This window comes from Takifugu rubripes, chromosome 17 (assembly GCF_901000725.2).
Source record: "Takifugu rubripes chromosome 17, fTakRub1.2, whole genome shotgun sequence".
In the NCBI taxonomy this organism is placed as follows: Eukaryota; Metazoa; Chordata; class Actinopteri; order Tetraodontiformes; family Tetraodontidae; genus Takifugu; species Takifugu rubripes.
The window spans coordinates 3,321,630-3,340,025 of NC_042301.1; the positions used below are offsets into that span (position 1 = coordinate 3,321,630).

The 18,396-nt window shown below is 51.7% G+C and overlaps 1 protein-coding gene across 7 annotated transcripts in view; it reads right to left on the reverse strand.

Annotated features, from left to right (window-relative positions):
• add3a (adducin 3 (gamma) a) overlaps positions 1–18,396 on the reverse strand; it is a 42,046-nt gene continuing 23,650 nt past the window's right edge. For 3 of the 7 annotated variants that reach the window (XM_029850599.1, XM_029850597.1, XM_029850598.1), the window contains 14 exons: positions 14,658–14,900; positions 10,559–10,697; positions 10,129–10,280; positions 9,965–10,045; positions 8,033–8,182; positions 7,810–7,953; positions 7,502–7,600; positions 6,928–7,104; positions 6,593–6,850; positions 6,184–6,288; positions 5,987–6,073; positions 5,003–5,126; positions 3,670–3,762; positions 897–3,027 (listed from right to left, as the gene is read on the reverse strand). In XM_029850599.1, the coding sequence (XP_029706459.1) occupies positions 2,777–3,027; positions 3,670–3,762; positions 5,003–5,126; positions 5,987–6,073; positions 6,184–6,288; positions 6,593–6,850; positions 6,928–7,104; positions 7,502–7,600; positions 7,810–7,953; positions 8,033–8,182; positions 9,965–10,045; positions 10,129–10,280; positions 10,559–10,697; positions 14,658–14,852 (2,055 nt within the window). In that variant the 5' untranslated portion in view covers positions 14,853–14,900 and the 3' untranslated portion in view covers positions 897–2,776. Of the gene's footprint in view, positions 3,028–3,669; positions 3,763–5,002; positions 5,127–5,986; positions 6,074–6,183; positions 6,289–6,592; positions 6,851–6,927; positions 7,105–7,501; positions 7,601–7,809; positions 7,954–8,032; positions 8,183–9,964; positions 10,046–10,128; positions 10,281–10,558; positions 10,698–13,877; positions 14,159–14,657; positions 14,901–17,675; positions 18,060–18,396 lie in introns of those variants that run through there. The other 4 variants (XR_003891528.1, XM_029850596.1, XM_029850601.1 and 1 more) reach the window with 4 other exon arrangements.

The following is an 18,396-nucleotide window of genomic DNA, read 5'->3' on the forward strand; positions in this document are numbered from 1 at the left end:
TCACGTCGTAACGAGCTTTTATTGTTGGCAGGAGGAAGTAAAGTGCTGATATCACACTGACAGGACACAGATACAGGCTGGTCATGAATCATGCAAACTGGAACATCCCATTACAACAGACAGAAGAAATGGAAGCAAGTCGTTCCCGTCCTTTATAAATGGACTCTCTGTCCTCTGTCAGGCTCCTGAATGTCTATGTCCCGGTCACTGATTAAATATTTAACCCCCGGGACGAGTGAAATCTGGATAAGGTGAGAAAACACGTCATGGTTAGTTCAAACTGGTTTGATCTCCATGGCGATAAGGGCCTGATTCTTCTGTGGAACACCCTGAAAGACAGAAGCATAATGCAGCATCCACGGGGGGGAAATAAAGTCAAGGCACATCGGCAGCACACACACCGACAATAATATGGACCTTTACAATCATTGGTTGGCTTTAATTTGACACGCGAGACCGCCGACAAGCTGCATTAAAGGCTCGTGTGACCCCAGAAGTGAGGTTCTGGTCCAGTTCTGGACGTGCAGCTGCGATCCACCTGTGCGTTGAGGGAATTAAAGGCACCAGGTCGTGATGGGGAAAATGATTGCGTGTCATATTTGGTACCTGGGGGTTAAATTAGGGTTGTTAAATTAAAGTTGTTGATGCAGGTTTTCTCCCTTGCATCCCATAACCTGACCACACGTCGCGTTAGCATGCTTGTTCCCAGTATCCCCACGATGGTTAGCGCTGTGGTTTAACTGGGATTTCCAGAATCTTCAGGAAAGGTTCAGTAAAAGGCACTCATCTGTTGGACCCCCCCCCATGAGGACAAAACCTGGGGATGAGCGCGTATATGGATCATGTGGAAATCAAAAGGAATGGCGTGAAATAATGACGCACAGGTGTGGAAAAAATGAGCTTTGCTTTTCTTAAAATACAGTTTTATTTGTGAATTTACACTGATTAGCGATACATCTAAAAGCAACTCCATTAGATTGATAGAGGATCTTCACAGGTCACAAAGTAGCTCGGCTCATCGTCCGACTCGCCCTTTCACTGAAAACAGGGCGGGAAAAAAAGTGTGTGTGGGGGGGGGAGTGGACAGAGAAGCCAAAGTAGAGCAAGGTGCAAACAGTCTGGGGGGGGGTGAGGTTCCTTTAGTTTATCTGGGAGCGACTTAGGCTCTTAAAATGTTAGTAAAAAAGTTGAGTGCTTAAAGGAAAAGACAACAACATACTGCAGTACATGGAGGATGGAAAGAGCTTCTGGGTGGGGGGGTGGGGGGGTGGTATGGGAGACAAAAATGAGTGGTAAAAACATGGATCTTTGATGTCAGGGGGCGGTCGCGCTCGTGTTTCCCTGCTCACGCCTCCGTGCAGTCGCTGCCGCGGCTAAAGACGCGTCCCTAAGCCCTCCCTCCAAATCCAATACTTCACATTGCTCGCTGGGATATCGGTGCATCTGTTTAAACCGCGGGGGGGGGGGGGGGGGGTGCAGGGGCGGGGGCAACAGAGTTCAGCCGCGGGTCGTTCCAGCGAAACGTTGACCGGGCGTTCAAATAAAACCGCCGTGTCCGTTTGACCTCCGCACGACGTTCCAGTTCCAGGAGGAGAAAGTAAATATTCCCAGTGCAGCTGCTGCCAATGCAGTCGACTAATAACAGGAAAAAAAAAAGGGGGGGGGAGCCTGAGGTGTCCCCGCAGTCACTTGGGTGAACAGAGATCTTATCAGGGACCTTGACGAGACCCTTGTATTATTATTATAGCATAAAAAAAAAATCAAATATGGCTTTAGAAGACACAAAGAGGCTAGCGGGCGACTGCAGAGTTAAACTGTTTGGATTTCTTCTTCTCGTCCGTGACAAACCTCCGTCCGTCTTCATCTCATCCACTTTCCTCAACCCTCCGCTACTTCCCAACCTCCCTCCCCGGTGAGACCCCCCCTGCAGCTAAAAATGTGTTGGAATTCCACCAGCAAAGTGCAGCACAGTCAGTTAAAATCATAAAAAAAGAAATCCGCATTTGGCTAAAGATCTATATCCAGGCTGTCCAGTTCTCCCGTGTTTCATATAGAAAATGTATGTGCTCTTCTCCAGTCAGGTCTCGCAAAAAGAGGAAAAAAACATGCTTGAAAAGAGAGAAAAGCTGCAGCTAAAACAGGATTGTGCTTAAAAAAGAGAGAGAGAGAGAAAAAAAGGGACCAAATTTCATGGGATGACACGTTAAACACAAAAGAGCAGCGCTTCCCTTAAACCGGCGCCCTCTGGGTTTGGCAAAGAGTCGCTGAGATGAAGCTGCTACACGTGTGAGCGGATTCCGAGGGACGCCGTCTCCTCACCCCCCCCCCCCCCCCAAAAAAAACAAACAAAAAAAACCCCGAGGTTTTTCCGAGATCGATTTTCCAGCGAGCGACCTCTCGTCAGCAGAACGACCCAAACCTGGGTTCAATCCAGTTATTTAGGAAAGGTTTTGGGAAGAGTTCTGGTTCCAGTTTCCAGTCGTTTCAGGCGATACGGAGATGCTGAATCTGCGGTTTGGACCCGGCCCGGGCTCCTTTGACGGCGCCGTTTCCGGCTTTGGGACTTTGCTGCTGCGACTCTGCTTTTATTCATGCTAACGTTTGGACGCCTTTATCCGAGGGGAGGGCCTTTCTCTCCCCGTACAGACGAGCCTTTTTTGGGCCGACAAAACGAAGAAGGAGACGGGCTTCGAATCCGAGACAGAACAAACACACAGACATTAGACAGAAAAGGGGGCCGCCGCCGCCACCTTCTACTTCCTGCCCCCCTCGCCGCTCAGGCCTCCAGCTTCTCCTTCTTCTTGTTCTTCTTCAGGAAGGACGGGGTGCGGAACTTCTTCTTCTTCTTGGTGTTGGGCGACTTGGAGGGCGAACTCTCGGGGGACAGCCCCTCCCCGATCTTCTCTCCGGGGCGCGCCGTGATCTCCATGCTCTCCACGCTGGTGGTCAGCTGACTGACGCGCTTGGACAGCTCCTCGCCGCCGTCGCCGTGGACGTCTTTGCCGTTCATGAGGCCGCTGTGGTTCTCTGTCGGGGAGGAGAGAGACAGGTCCGGTTAAAACACGGCGTCATGGCGGTCCCGCTCCGCGCGGCCCTGCTTCTGCCCCCCCTGACGTGTTCAACTCGCCCCCGACTCGGTTTCGTTCGTCAGGTTCTGACCCGAGAGCCGGGGGTTTGTGCTCGACCCGGTTTAAGCCCAACTGGCTGACCTCACAGCAGCCGTGTGAGGGAAACATGGGGCCCAGGAGGCGAGGCGCCGCCGGGGGTTAATCGTTGCCGGTTTGTTGCCGGGAGAGACGGTGACAGGAAGTCGATCCGAGCGCGTCGTTATTCGGGAGTGATCCGTGTCTACATCAGCGCTCCGGAGAGTCAACCTGTCGTCAGCCATCGGTACTGTGGGTTTATGATGCCACACACTTCATTATGCTCCCCCCCCCATGGTGAGCTACTGTACAGGTTCTGACCCCCCCCCATCCCACGGGAACAAAACCAGTATAATCGACCATTGGAGCGACGTATTCCACCAGTTCATTTTTCACATGAGACGTCACACTTGCAGTTATGAAGCAGTTATACATGCAGCATTCACACACACACACACACACACACACACACACACACACACACACACACACACGGACAGGAAGTCAGTGTGAGGTGAGGCGATACCTTCTTTAGCTGGAGTGCTTTGTGGGGACTGAGTGACAGACAGAGACTGAGAGAGAGTGGAGCCGTCGTCGGAGGTTAGCTCGTGCTCTCCATCTGCAGCGGGGGGGGGGGGGGGGGGGGGATGAAGCGTTGGGATGACAGCAGGGGTGAGTAGGATGAGATGAGAGGCGGAAGGGTGGGGAGGTGGGGGGGGGATTTGGGATGAAGGGTCAGAGAGAGGGCGGGGAAGGGAAGAGGGTTTGAGAGATTAGCGGCAACGCGCAGATGTTAGAATCAGGCCATGCACATCTGCTTTTAGAGAAAACATTTCAAAACTCCTCATTCGGCAGCGGCGGACCGGAGCAGACGGACACACACACGTCCACTCCGGTTCATCAGGGGGCGGAATTAAGAGGGTCCGAAGCCAGTTGCACAACAGTGCTGGTTGTGTCACACAGGAATTCCATTAATGGCTAAGACAATCTCTCTCTAATAAACACAAACAGCACTAATAACCACAGGCTAACTGTGTGCCTCTGTGTGTGTGTGTGTGTGTGTGTGTGTGTGTGTGTGTGTGTGTGTGTGTGGCATGTATCAGGTCATCACAGACGGTCTCCAGCTTGTATCCAGATTGGCCACCGGGGATTCATGGGGCTGTGGGGGCAACAGCGTCATGACAACGGGCTGCAGTCATGTGGCAGGTGTGAAAACCTGCTGTCTGCTCAGTCTGCTCTCTTAGTCATATCGTCCTCTCCACAACGTGAGCCCCCCCCCCCCCCACTCCCCCCCCCCCTCATCTGTTCTCTATTGACTTTTCCCCGCTGACAGGCAGTGGGACTGACTGCTAACATGATTAGCACGGCCCGAATGCTGTTTTAATAGAGACGAAGGAGGCCGTGAGGGGGCCCCCACACTGCCAGATGTATCCAGAAAATGCCGCCACCGGGAGGCATCGGGAAGGTTTTTAACGGGAGCATCAACCGTGCACTAATCAACCCACGAGCACGGACCTGCAGAGGAGCGGCAGACTCAGGTTCGGAGGTTCTGACAAGTGGGACGAAGCTCCTGAACAACGGCAATAAATCATTTGGTCTGGAGTTGCTGTTATTTGTTTGAGACCGCACAAGCATTTGTGTGCGTGCGTGTGTGTGCGTGCGTGTGTGTGTGTGTGTGTGTGTTCTCAGTCCACATGTCACACAGCATGACTGGGTACTGGAGGTGTTTGCAAGCTGAGCGTGAACAATCCCAGAATCCACACATCTATAGGAACTCACACGTGACGACGTGCGAGTGTGTTTTCATGTTTGTGTGTGTGTGTGTGTGTGTGTGTGTGTGTGTGTGTGAGCAGGCGTACCGCTGAGACCCAGTTGCCTCCTCTCCACATTCTTGGGGCGCTCCTCCGTGTCTTTCTCTAACAACTCACTAAAGGGGTTGGGAGGCAGGGGAGCCATCTGCTCCTCCTCTGTGGGCACGTATGGCTGAGGACGAGACAGGGAGAAGGATGATAACGGGAGTTCTCACACACACACACACACACACACACACTTGACCAAAACAGTGTCAATATAAGTGGGTACATCATAAATTATCCATCCATACACCTTTTAAAAGTATGCTACAAAGTAAAGACCCTAAAAATAATTAAATTTGTATGAACTAAGTCTCACACACGCATGCACACACACACACACACTTAATATATATGAGACAGTGACCACTCCATTTGAGAGTGCTGTCAGAGCTTTAAAACACACCGAGTGCTACATGCAAAAGTCCGCATTGAATAAAAATTAACGTGGAATGAACCCCAAAAAACAGCATCATAAAAATGCATATGTATATAATGATGCATATAATGAGATACATATTGTTAAACTATTCCACTTCCTTTTTGACGTGGAAGAGTTTAACAATACGTATATGACGAAATCTGCTTAAGAGGAATTTTGTTCTAAAGGCGCCCCCTAGTGGCCGATGCTTTCATAGACCCTTTCACTGACTCATCCTAAATCTTGCGTTTGATTAAATTAATCTATTAATATTGTTATGTCATCGATATGAAAGAAAAGGGACGTCAGAAAAAAGGGCAATTTGGTGCAACTAGTCATCCAAATTCCAAACACATTGATATTTTGGTTGGGTTTATGCTGCACTTGGGACCGACGGTAGTTTACTGACCTTTGTTCCGGATTAATCTGCTGCTGGAGTAATAAATCAGCGAAAGGGTCTATTTGCTGTTCAACCATTCACCTTCCCATCCTTCAGGGTTATTCAGCCTTTTCTTTTTTTTAAAACAAACTTGCCTGTTGACATGAATGGAAACGGGAGAGATCCTCACCTGTCGTGGAACGTCCACAGGGATGCCGGCGAGGTGCTGTGAGCGCGGCCCCGATGTCGTCACATCTAACCGGTTCTGCTCTCTGATCTAAGACGGCAGAGGTTTATTTCTGTTATTATATTAACCTCCCTCCAGCTGTGAGCTGCAGCTCCATCCGTGATGGTTTTATGGGCTTTTATGGGCTGCAAAGATCTTACTTTGTTCCTCTTCTGCAGCACCTCAATGGGGTCTGTGTTAAGAGGGACAAACTGATTGGGGTCCTCGATCCGGATCGGAGTTCCCGTCTCTTCTGCCTTCATCCACTGTGGAGGGAAGGAGTGAGAGAGCAACTCAGAACTGATGATCAAACAAAAACAACCAAAAATATGGAGAAATTCTAAATAGAGCAGTTTCTCGTTATTTTCAGGGGGAGGAAATAAAACATGTAGTTCACAACTCATCCTGTAGATGGCGGTGTAGTTCAAACTTTTACGATAAGTCAAAAGAAACAGACAAACTCTCATTAAAAGTCCTGATGTTGCCTTTCGATTGATGGTTAATTACAGTGAAAGGTGGGTCTGTAAACACCCCACCATGTGAGGATGCGAGCCTTTTCCCGTCGCTCACCGTGGTCGTCCGGCTGTTGTAGCGGTCCTCTCCACCGTCCACGTTGACCTTGGTGTAACTGTTGGGAGAGTTGAGCCAGCGCGTCTTCTCCCTTTGCTGCCGCTGCTGCAGGAACTTCAGGGGCAGCCTGGTGGGAGCGCCGTCCATGTCCTCCGCGAACATGAACGCCGTGACCGTGGCGGGGATTTCCACATCGCTCTTGTGTCTTGGCTTTTCTCGCACAATCGGCTGCCTGTAGGTGTGGCCTGTCCTGTAACCCTGCAGCAGAGAACACAGCGTTGGGCTGCCTCCTCGCCGTTTCCGTCCCCTCTGACCAGCGGCGCGTACGGACTCACCAGGTTATCCAGCATCCTCATCAGGGACTCAAACTCCAGCTCGCCGGCTTTCCACTTGTACTGGCTACACATGGCGAAGCTACTGTCCATGGCCACGTCGTACACGAGCGATTTGTACTTCTCTGGGTCCAACATCACCAGGTTGTCCACGCTGCCAGCACAGGAAACGGCGTTCACCTGAAGTGATCGAGAAAACACGTGAGAAGCTCGTGGGGTGCGACAAACAAACAAAACAAGCTGAAAAGGGAACGCGCGGGGCTGCTTCCATATGGACAAACATCAATCCTCAGTCTAAAGCTTCCTCAGCGCAAAGTAATATAAAGCACGCCATGAAAAACATGGTCGGGGGGGGGGATTTATTTATTAAGCCGGGCTTTGCCAGATGGATTAATGTCTTCTTTTTCTGGACAGGCAATCGGGAGATTTGTCATGCCGGTGACTTTGAGGGAGGCAACAACATCTCTGAAATCCCCAGCGAGGGGAAACCGAGACACGCAAGAATCCACCAAAACAAGTTAAGCTAGGCTACGGTTAAAAAAACCAGAAGACTCGGCGGCGGCGCGAGCGGCCGTACCTGGATCTCACAGGCGTACTGAACGTTGTAGACGAAGTGAAAGGCCTCTTCAATGGTCTCCCCGAGAGCGACCATGCCGTGGTTCCTCAGCACCAGGACCTGGAACGCACAGAGAACCGTGTCTGGGAGCAGCACAACCACCTTTTGTGACCTCTAGCGTAGCCGGTGGCGTCAAACCGCTGTGGAAAATCTGTGATCCTGTTCCAGCTGCCAATAGTTTCCGATTTTATAATGCACCAGCAGCGTGGAGGCTCGATCACATGACGTGAGCGTTTGGTCAGATCTGACCTTGCCGAGCGGGATCCCACCTTGGCTGTCGGTCCCAGGGCTTTCTGAAGCTCTCTGCACTCCTCCTGGTCATCCAGGCTTCCCTGGTAGTTATAGTAGGCGACGTCCCCCAGGATCATGGCCTCCTGGGAAATGGGCAGGATGCCGCACTTCATCGACGAGACCTACGGAAAACCGCGTCAGCGTCTGACCCACCAAAGTTCATCTTTACACCGCGGCGCCGGTTTACTCAGGACCACCTACAGCGGCCGTGACGGGGGTGTGCACGTGGATGACACAACGGATGTCGGGACGTATGGAGTAGATGGCAGCGTGGGGGCTGAACCCCGTGGGATCCGTCCTCAGGTTGGTGGATCCCTGCTCGATCACCTCGCCGATGATGTTGAGCTTGACCTGCGGCGAGAAGACGGCGCGACGCCGCCCGTTAAACCAGGACGAAAGACGCCAAAAAGAAATTGAATTGCGCAAGAGGCGGGAATCCATGAGAAATCCCGTTATCATCGATTCATCCGCATCGTCTGAGCAGGAAACACGATACGGCCGACAGGATGTCTTTTATTAGCGCGGCTTCATTACCGGCCAGTAAACAGGTCTGAGCCCACATGACGGATGGGGGGCATTAAACCAGAGGGAGGCATTAAACCAGATTGCCTGCGCAGAATTCCCATCGGCCCGACCACGTGTCGGAACATTTCCGAGCGTCTGCAACGCTCCAGCTGTGTGTTAGCGCAGCAGGAAAGAGCATCCATCACCCCCACTGAGCAGAATGGAGCACGCCCAGTTCAGGCTCAAAACGTGCACGCTGGCTGGGTTCACGTGCGCCGCACCGGAACCGGGGTTTGTTCATTTTAGTTTCACGCCCAAAAACCCGAAACAGGAAAACCAAACCAGCTCTCTGATGCTCCTCGGGCATCTCCTCCGTGACGTTCTTCCTTTTTGGATGGATGCGTGTCGCAACCACGGCCCGGCGGGGGGGCCGACCGAGCATCGGTGGGTTCAGGCGTCACGCGACCGGGCCGTGTTGGGTCACCCTGTCGCGTCCAGCCACCCCGGACAAACATGGGCGTTCTAAAAACTCGGTGTTGCGGTGTGAAGATTACCGGTTTTAGATGACCTCCAGTTAGATGTTAGCTCCATGACGACATCTAACATCACCCACAGAGCACATCTGTATTCTGGGACCACTAAATTTAATAGAAATGACCTTTTGTGGGGAGGGGGGGGGGTTGCATAGCAACCCTGGAATGCTTCATTAGTTTTATGACACTCTTGGACAGCAGGATGCTGACTGGAAGCGTTTGACTGTCAGCAGTATCGCTAATGCAGCTAAAACCACTCTCATCCTGCACCTGCAGGTACAACACAGGTGTGTGTGTGTGTGTGTGTGTGTGTGTGTGTGTGTTTGCACAGGTGTTGAAGACAATAACTGCACCATAAATCCCACAGAATATCAGATGACTTAAACGGAGAATTAAAGATTTGAACAGTTCACCAAAGTAAAGAAATACGAAGGGGGAAACTGGGCAGGGCCCAAAACGTGTGCTTCAAAGACTCAAAAGAGGAAACAAATCAGGCGTTCTGATCTCCTCCGGCAGCTTAAATCAAAGACACCAGAGGGTTTTATCTCCAACCTGTAAATTACTAACAGACCTGCGGCCCAAGATCTGACTCAGCGCTCCGATCAGGTCGTGACCTTCCACCACAGAGAGGAGATAAAGCGTGGAAACTTCTGGTGAGGAGCTGAAACGCGATAGCGTCCTGAGAAGCTTTTTATCGGCGCCGTAAAATCGGCAGAACTATCGAGGCGCGCAGAAATAAACACTGGAATGTCGACCGGACAAAAAAGAGGAAAACCCAACGAGCGCTGGACCGCCTTCAAAAGGAAACCGGACCAGAAGATTATTGCAGTTTCTGCCGGCGCGCTCGGAGCGCCGCTCGGAAGCAAACCGTCTCCAACAAAACCCGGAGGAGCGGATCGGCTGTGAGGCGGATCGCGCTCGGACGCGCGTCCACGCGGGCGGAGGGTGAAGCGGGAAGTCGGGGGACGCTTGTTCGAGCGCCGTATTTCTCCTCTGAACAATACATGGAAGTAAATTAAGGAAAGAGAGCGGCTCATTAAGCGTCTGGGTTCGTGGTTAATTACCGGGCCGACGGCACTATTTACGTCTGTCTTACCAGGTTGGACGCGGACGCCTCGGCGAAGGACAGACCTCTGGGGAGGATGAGGATGTGGTCCTGCTCTTTGCTGACTCGACACTGCGGCGAGAAGAAGCCGGGGTGAAGACGGCGCGCGGCGTGGCTCGTTAACCACGATCCGGGGCGGCGCCGCGGGCTCTTACCGTGACGTAGGCGTTGCCGAAGTGGGCCCAGCCGAACAGGTCCACCAGCCTGTAGAGGCTGGCCAGCTTGCAGCGCGTCACCTTTTCCCCCTTCACCATGGTGGCGTATTCCGCCCCGTACATGTCGTTGATGGGCGTGACCATCCCCAGACCTGGACAACCACACAGTTAGGGTCACATCAGAGCCCCGCCCCCCCATCCCGAGTCCCCCAGCGGGCTGAGGTGCACGTGTAATTCGGGATTAGCTTTGCATTCCAGCGCTGTGATTGGAAGCAGACCTCACATATGGACTCAGAACCAGACCCCTGAGAAATATGCGCAGCCCTTCCGGAGTGTGGGCCCGGCCCGTCCCGGGGTATTTATGCCCTGCACGAGCGTGGACGCCCCTCTGCTCAGATACAGATGTTCTGGTAGAACGTGGGAGGCTTACTGAGAGGAGAGGCGCTGAAGCCGGCCACCGAGCTGGCCACCAAGGTGTCGGCGATCTGTCTGAGGGCCAGCAGGCCCGTCGGGTTGTTCCCCTTCCTCTGCTGCTCCTGGATGAGGCTCTCCAACTCCTCTTTGAAGGCCTGGAGGAGGAGAAGAAGGGAGGAAGACTGAGACCAAGCAGAACGTTCCCATCGGACAGGACGGGAGATTATTCAACCACAGTCAGTGTCAAACAACGTGAGGGCGTTTGTGGACTGAGCAAGACATCAGAGGACATCGGCGGAGGCAGGTACAAACAAAAACAAAACCAAGATCTTAGAGAACGTAATGGTGAAAGTCCCCTCAACAAGTGTTGTTTACTCCAGGTTTAATACATAAAATGTAGGCGAACGGCGGCTTAGAGCCGCGGCGGCGAGGCCGAGGCCGCGGCGGCGACAGGGATGCGGGGGTGAAAGGACGTGGGAACACGAGCAGAAGTGGGGATGAAGGGGAAGAACAGGGAAGACGTGTTAATCACAGATTAGACGTGCTCCTCGCGTGTCGCTCCGAATTATCCTCAAAGCAGGACGACGAGCGGAATCGGGATAGGCTGGTCCGGCACGCTGAGCCAGGATTGGCTGACTGGATCACAGGCTGCCCCCTATGACTGACAGAGTGTGTGTGTGTGTGTGTGTTTGGGGGGGGGGGCTAACCTTCACAAACAGCGCAGTACCCGCTGACCTGCTCTTACGCAACACCACGCACTGTAAAAAGACAGCTGTTCAACACGGAGGGACTCTCGCTGATGGTCCGCATCGATGCTCGCTGGTCCTTTCCCTAAAATAGGTCGTAACACAGTTGCCACGGGCAACCGGTCGATGCATTCAATGGTCAGGCCTTCGCTCCATTTCAGGGCTTTTGCAAACTTTCACACATTGTCCAATAAGTGTCCAATAAAACCGTCCCTGGCGCTTAACTTCCTCCTGTCTCCGCCTCAGCCGCCCCGCTGGACGGCCCATTAGTGTCTGAATGGTGTCCAGGCTTTTAGTTTGATGCCCGTGTGGCTGCGTTTTTGTTAAAAGTGGAGCAACCCCCCGCGCGTCCGGACACAAGCGCCGCTGCTTCTGAACGCCAGCCAGACATTCCTGCCTCCCCGGTGGCATGGTCGCCGTGGCGACCGGGCCGGTGCGGCCGGAGCTGCCACAGCGCAAAAGAGGAGATTTACCCAAGAAACGTTGTCCACCGTTGCCTAGGAGACGCATCAGACAACAGGCTATTAAACACAAGGTCACGGAGGTCATCTCTAGCATCAAAGCACATTCTAACCGTGGAAAGTGGAACTGGGTGAACCTGACCCGGACAGAAGTGAGCATAAAGCACTTATTTACCAACACAAAGAGCCAGAAGCACATTTCAATTAGGAGTTTTCACGAGACGATTATGGGATTTGCCTCACATCATTTAAACAGATTAAACATCCTGCCTGCTGTGGCTCATCCCATTAATATTTCACCCTAACCTCGCATCTGCGTCAATAAAAGACCATGTGAAACGTTACACAGCGAGCCTGTGAGTGGTTTAGTCTCAGGCAGGACCGCGGTGCACGTTGAGCACGTCCGTCCTAAGCGGCTCGATCGGAATCGCAGACGAGAAAACAGCTCGTTTTCTCAGAGAGATGAAGTGTTTCCTTTGACTGCGAGGTGGAAAAATCCAAGCAGCGGTGCCGGATTCACCTTTATTCATCCACTTTATTTTCCAGCTTGTCCCAAATCTGCTGGCTGGGGTTGAGGGCCGGACTTTGCGGAGGGGTTCAAAGGGCTTAACCGACCTGCCCTGTTACACCAGTACAATAATTCACTTTTAAACAAGCAGCTGTGAGCAATAGATGCGTCAAAATCCAGCAATATTCTGTTTATTTGCGTCGTATCCTAGGATAACACAACATTGCACATCGATGCGATGATCCCGTGCGTCCCCACAACCAGCGAACGCTGCTTATGAGGGCAGAGTTTAGAGGAAGTGACACAGAATCTCCATTTACACTTGAACTCTGTGAGAATGTTGATATAAGGCAACGTGAAGTCGCCGCAGCGGCAGTAAAATTAGCCTGCGGTCGGTCGTAAATGTCACGGTTGATATTTAATCGGCTTAATATGTTTAGAGTTGGACCTCGCCTCCATCCAGCACATTTGAGGAGCAGCGGCGGGTCCCACAACCACGGCAAATCTGCGTTTATTTGGCTTGGAGGCCTGATGTTGGAGCTTTCATTTTAGCCGCTAGCTTCATTTTTCCATTAAGCTAATCTCGAGAACACAGCTCCACCGCTGGAATTTGTGCTAACTTTAGCATCCAAATGGAATAAAATTCTCAACTAAAACATCTGGTGAAACACATGGATCTGGGGGTAAAAGTGGTTTATGAAAAAAAATGCTAATGTTCAATCAAATGAGGCATAAAGGAAATTTTTAGAGGACTTTAAAAAGAAAAAGGAAAATCATCCATGACAGCTGCAAGCTGATGGCAGATTCTAGCAAAACTCGGGATTTTGTAGGTCAAAATACGAACCAGCCTTTTGAAAATAGCCCTCCTGGCACTTGTAAAACATTTTTGTTAATGATTAATAAACCCTGACTTGATAGCGGGGAAAGGTTTCGAGATAAGGGATACAGAAAAATACGCAGGGAAGTAAAATACAGATTTGATCTGATTTATCTCGAAGCTTCTCTGGATTTTTATCCCGAGAATTCACATTACAAGTCAGCAATGTGTTCCCCAGTGCAAATGAACAAAAAGAGAGGCTCAACCTGAGATATTTGCAGAGAAAAACAGCCTCCAGGTTCCTTCTGGAACACAACTGCAAATTTCTGTGCTAACATTACCCAACTTTTCCTCTTTTTAATGTAAAGTGGCAGACGTGTAAGTCTGGTGCGCGGAGGGTCAGCGTTAGCGCTCCACTTTTAAAGGTAAACAGTGCCGCATGAATGGAGAGGGCGGGTGTGCGAGCTGATTCAGTCCCGCCTGGACCGCACGGCTCTGTCTTTAAATACAACCTGCCATCTGAGCACGGGAAACGTGTAATCAAGACCCACCGCGAGTCTCATGGCGCTGCCTGATGAAAACAAAGCACGGGAGACAGAGAGGGAGCTGTCGGAGCTGCTCCGACCGCCTGTTTCACCATGAAAGTGAGTCGAAGAAAGATGGAGAAGGAAGCAGATCGTAGAAGAAGAAGGAATCTTTCAGCCTCTAAACTGGGATTCGACCCCAATCGATCACCAATGGCTGCCCCGCGACTAGTCGCGACCTCAACATAAAGCTGACGGATGCAATAAAGTTCCACGGACCTCGACCTGGTTGACCTCCCAGCAGCGTCCCGCAGGTGACCTGGAGCAGAGCTGGTGAAGGCTCTCTCCCTCCTGCACGCCCCCGAGGCACCTGTGGTGCTCAATCATGCGCACATGCACTCAGAGACAAACTGGAGGGGGGGTGCACGCCCCTCCAGACATCTGGCACCAAACGCAAAGAATGCAGATCGCGTTCAAACGTCCACGGATGGAGCGGCATCAATCACGCTCCCCCGGGAACGTTTAACCTCCGGGCCTCAGCTCGCCTTCACCCGCCTGTCCGGCCGACTCCGGAAAAGCACGAAGGTGTTCACGCACGAGAAGATATCATCTTTTAAAAAGAGCACTTCAATCGCGGGCTAGCCTTGAGTCAATAGTCCTGAGTAAACACACACACTGGGATGAAGACACGGGCGGGGGGGGGGGTTGTTGTAAATGTCCACACAAACTGAGGCAACTGTCCAAAGGGCAGAATCCAAACAGCCACACAGGGCGGCACTTTTCAAAGGTGACGCAAGCACCTGAGGACATCGAAACAAACGGCTGGTGAGCGACAATTGTGTTCTCTAATTGTAGAGCTGGTTACAAGTGTGTGTTCATCGATGCCGCGTGGGTCAGGACGGCGGAAATCAGAGCGGTTAACGGTCTAAAAACGGGAAATGGTTACAACAGTCACGAAAGCAGACGGGGGGAAAATAAAGCTCTTTTCTTGCATCGAGTCCCCCGTTTGATGTTCAATACGGGCGATAAATGGTGAGTTCCCCCCCCCCCCCGACTTACAGGGCTCTGCAGGATCTGTGTGACGCGCTTCTTCTGCTCCAGAACGTTGAAGTCCTGCCGAAGGTCGGGCGACATATTCCTGCTCCTGATGTACTCCGGATCGTTGACGTCAATCCGGTCGAAGTAGCGTTCCTTGGTCCCTCCGCTCGGCAGTGGGGGGGTCGTCACCACCCCCTGATGGTGTTCCACACTCATGCTTGCTTGGCCTCGCTTGGATGCTCAGGATGCTGCTCTGACTCTCACCTGTGGAGGAGACATTTGAGACCTTTAGAACACGTTTAAACGGGATCAGGAAGGACACACCAACAACAAAAAAACATGTAACGTGTCAAAGAAGCCCAAGAGGAAGAGGACGGCGCCATTTATTGGGCGTAAAAGGCGTTCAGTAGGCCCTGAGCTGCCGTGGTTCTGGAGCACAATGAGTCACGTGCACGTAGACGTCGGTCAGGTCGCGCTGACTCTCGTCGGAGCGGACGAGGACAGGAGCGGCTTTGTTTGGACAACATTTCTGTCGCAACGGGAATTTTAGCAGCGTCCCAATCACACGCTGTATTTTGTTGGACAAAACAGAGGAAGGAAAGACGCCTCACAGGAGAAGGAAGCTGCATTTTCAAATTCAATCACGCTACTTATACTAGCAAAGGACAGAACGGGGCTGTATTAGTTGAGGGCGGGGCCTGCGGAACCTCCAACAGATGGTGTCTTGGCTTAAAGTGCACAGGAACGAGAGAGTAAGGAGACCTTTAAGAAAGACGTCCCGCTGTTTCCACCTTCAAAAGCTCAGTGGTCATCTGACAGCGGGAGGATCCAAATGCCACCAGAGGGGTCTCTTCTCCCCCCTTGCTTTTTTGTCTTCTCTGCCCTCAGCTCTATTATCGGGGAACTGGGCGAAAAGAGACGTGCTGGCGCTCCCATGCTGCTAAGCTACTCGCTCGGGACAAATACCACTTAAAAAGATGTCTGAGATTAGTGGATAGAGGCGCGGCTCAGTGTGTAGACGGGTCCGACAGCGAGATACCGGAAAATCCTTTAAAATGATACAGGTGACTGGTAAAATGCAGTTTAAACCTGAGAGTTAAACTGGTGTCATCATCCCAGGGAGGACAACGCGTCAGCATCCCATTTGAACGCTGCCTCCACTTGATGGTGAGGTCGCTCCGGAAAAGACGGTCCTCATTAACTGGACACGGTTGGACGGAGGCCTTATGTAACTCTGCTCCCGTCGCCTCGCCCGGTGAGGTGCTCCCAAAATTCCCTCCGACGCGCCTCGTGTTTCGCATGAAAAGCTGCCAGTGGGAGTTCTCCGAATGAGTGGAATTCTGTGTGACAGCTGTAGCTTCACCAAAATAAAGTCACCCACCCCACCCCCCGCCTCGGTTTTCTCTCTCACACACAAACACACACACACACGGATCAGCGGAGCATCACCGCAACTCCAGCAGCTCCTCCCTCCCTCTGCTTCTGTCAATAGATTACTGTCCCCCGTCCAGAAGTCTCCCTATCCGTCCTCGATGGGTGAGTTTGGAAGGGTGAGGAATGAAAACCGGAATATAACGAGAGTGGCGCCGGATTACTGGCGAACCGTCTGTGACTCCACCAGTATGTGGCAGGATGGGTCTCCAGAAGGGCAGCGGCCCGAGGGAAGGTGCACTCAACCTTTGGCTCTGTGACCTGTGCTGACCCTCGTCCCTGACCTCACCCTCACTGAGCCTCAGCAGCTTTCACACACACACACACACACACACACACACATGCTAGCAAGCATCGGCTGTGGCTTAAAAAAACTGTTATTTAAGTGTTTTATGGGGCGTGTGAGTTAATAAATGGTCTAATCCAGCTGAGCCAATAGAAGAGATTGACTGTGTTATGACTGGGAGGCAGGAAATTGAAAATTAGCTAATTATGAACTAAACTGTAAGAGCTTCGTTCATCACTGCCAGACAGAATTTCATCCCTTTATAGAGCCCTGATATCCTCTTTCTGACAGGAGAAACCTCATTCCACGAACTAAAAGGTAAAAGGATTGAGGTGATATTTATTCATTGTTATTTATCTTGGCGGCTCTGTGATAACGTAACGTAGAACGGGACTGGACCCAACTCTATTTGCAAAGCCATCTTGCTTCAAAACGACATTACGTTTTTTTATGCGTCGTTCAGCGGTGAAGCTGGAGGAAAAGCCTCAGCTATCACTTCCCCTCCATCCACCATCCACTGTCCTACTCGCTGCAGCTTGGACAGCATCTCATGTGTTGGTTATCATATTTGCAGGCAATAATAACAACAACAACAACAACAACACACCAACAGTCTGCCGGAGGTGTCTCACGCCCGGCCACCCGCTCCCACTCGGCCCGTATCGTTGTCCTGCTTGGGGACGCATTCAAAGGCTCCTCATGTCTCACTGAGCTGCCACCTTTAAAAATAGTCCCAGCACTTTTTGGGTCGTGTTACGACCCTGAGAAGAACAATACCAGGAAAGAATCTGGCTAATTATATCCCCACTCACTGTAAATGTCAACGCGGGCCCCTGTGTGTGTGTCCGCGCCGTGTAGACGCGGCTCCTGCACGCACAAACAGAGGAGGAGGTGTGTCTCCGGCGTGACCGGGCACTGAAACTGGAGAAGTGTGTGTGAGCGAAAGGCTTGGCGGCTAGCTGCTACTCCAGCTTTATTATGGGCTAGAGATGTGTCGTCAAGATTCTTCTGCTGCTAAAGTACGAGAGAAAAGTTTTAAGTCTTCCTTTACACACCACCTCCAGTCTTGGACATGGTGTGTTGGAGATAAGAACCATAGCTAATCTCCTCTGGTGCTCACACTCCACTGCTCTGTCCCTGCCAAGTGTGTTTATAAGTGCAGATCAGTGTGTGCGTCTCATGCTATTCCCCTCAAAGTGGTTAAAAACTGTTACAGGAATGTTGGAATGAAAATGTGCCTGTAAAAGGCCGAAAAAGGAGAAGTCATCTCCACCCAGGATATGCAGCGACCAGCTCATAATCCAGTCACGCGAGAAACCAACCTTATATTTCCTCTCTGGTCAGTGGATGAGAGGGAAGCCAGAGGAGTAGCAGACGTCTGGGGCAAAACACATGTCTCTGTTTCTCTCTGATGATCGTCGACCGCGCTTAAATTCCAACACTGAATCCCAGAGCGGAGCCGGGGAACGCCGAGTGGCGAGGAGCGGGATGTGGGTGTCACAGCGTGGGTCTAGTCTCCCCGCTTGTCCGTCCACATCTCCAACCTTCAGCTGCAAGCGGACAGCAGATTCTTCCCGATTCCTGTGAGCTCTGCTCCTCAGCTGCTCCGGCATTTATCAGGAAGAGAGAGTCGCATCGACAGCTGCGTGTGTGTATGTGAGAGAATGTGTGTGTGTGTGTGTGTCTACAGCAAATGAGGGAGTGTTTGTGTGGAAAAGAAGCTAAAGGGACCACGTGATGTAGCCCTAATCCCCCACCCACTGGCTCTGCAAACACACACACACACACACACACACACACACACACACGCACGCACTTCTAGACCAATCAGAGTTCAGGCTCTCACTGTAATCACCCCACCTCCTCCTCCTCCCCGCCAGTGTTTTCTCTCTCCTTTTTTTTTGATCCATTCACTTTCTGTCGTCTCCCACATTCCAAATGTATTCTCTCTCATTCAGGCCTCCTGTTCGGAGCCCCCACCACCAGCTGACTGATCCAAAGGTCAAAAGATCCTTTGTGTGTCCTGGTATTCTATAAGATCCT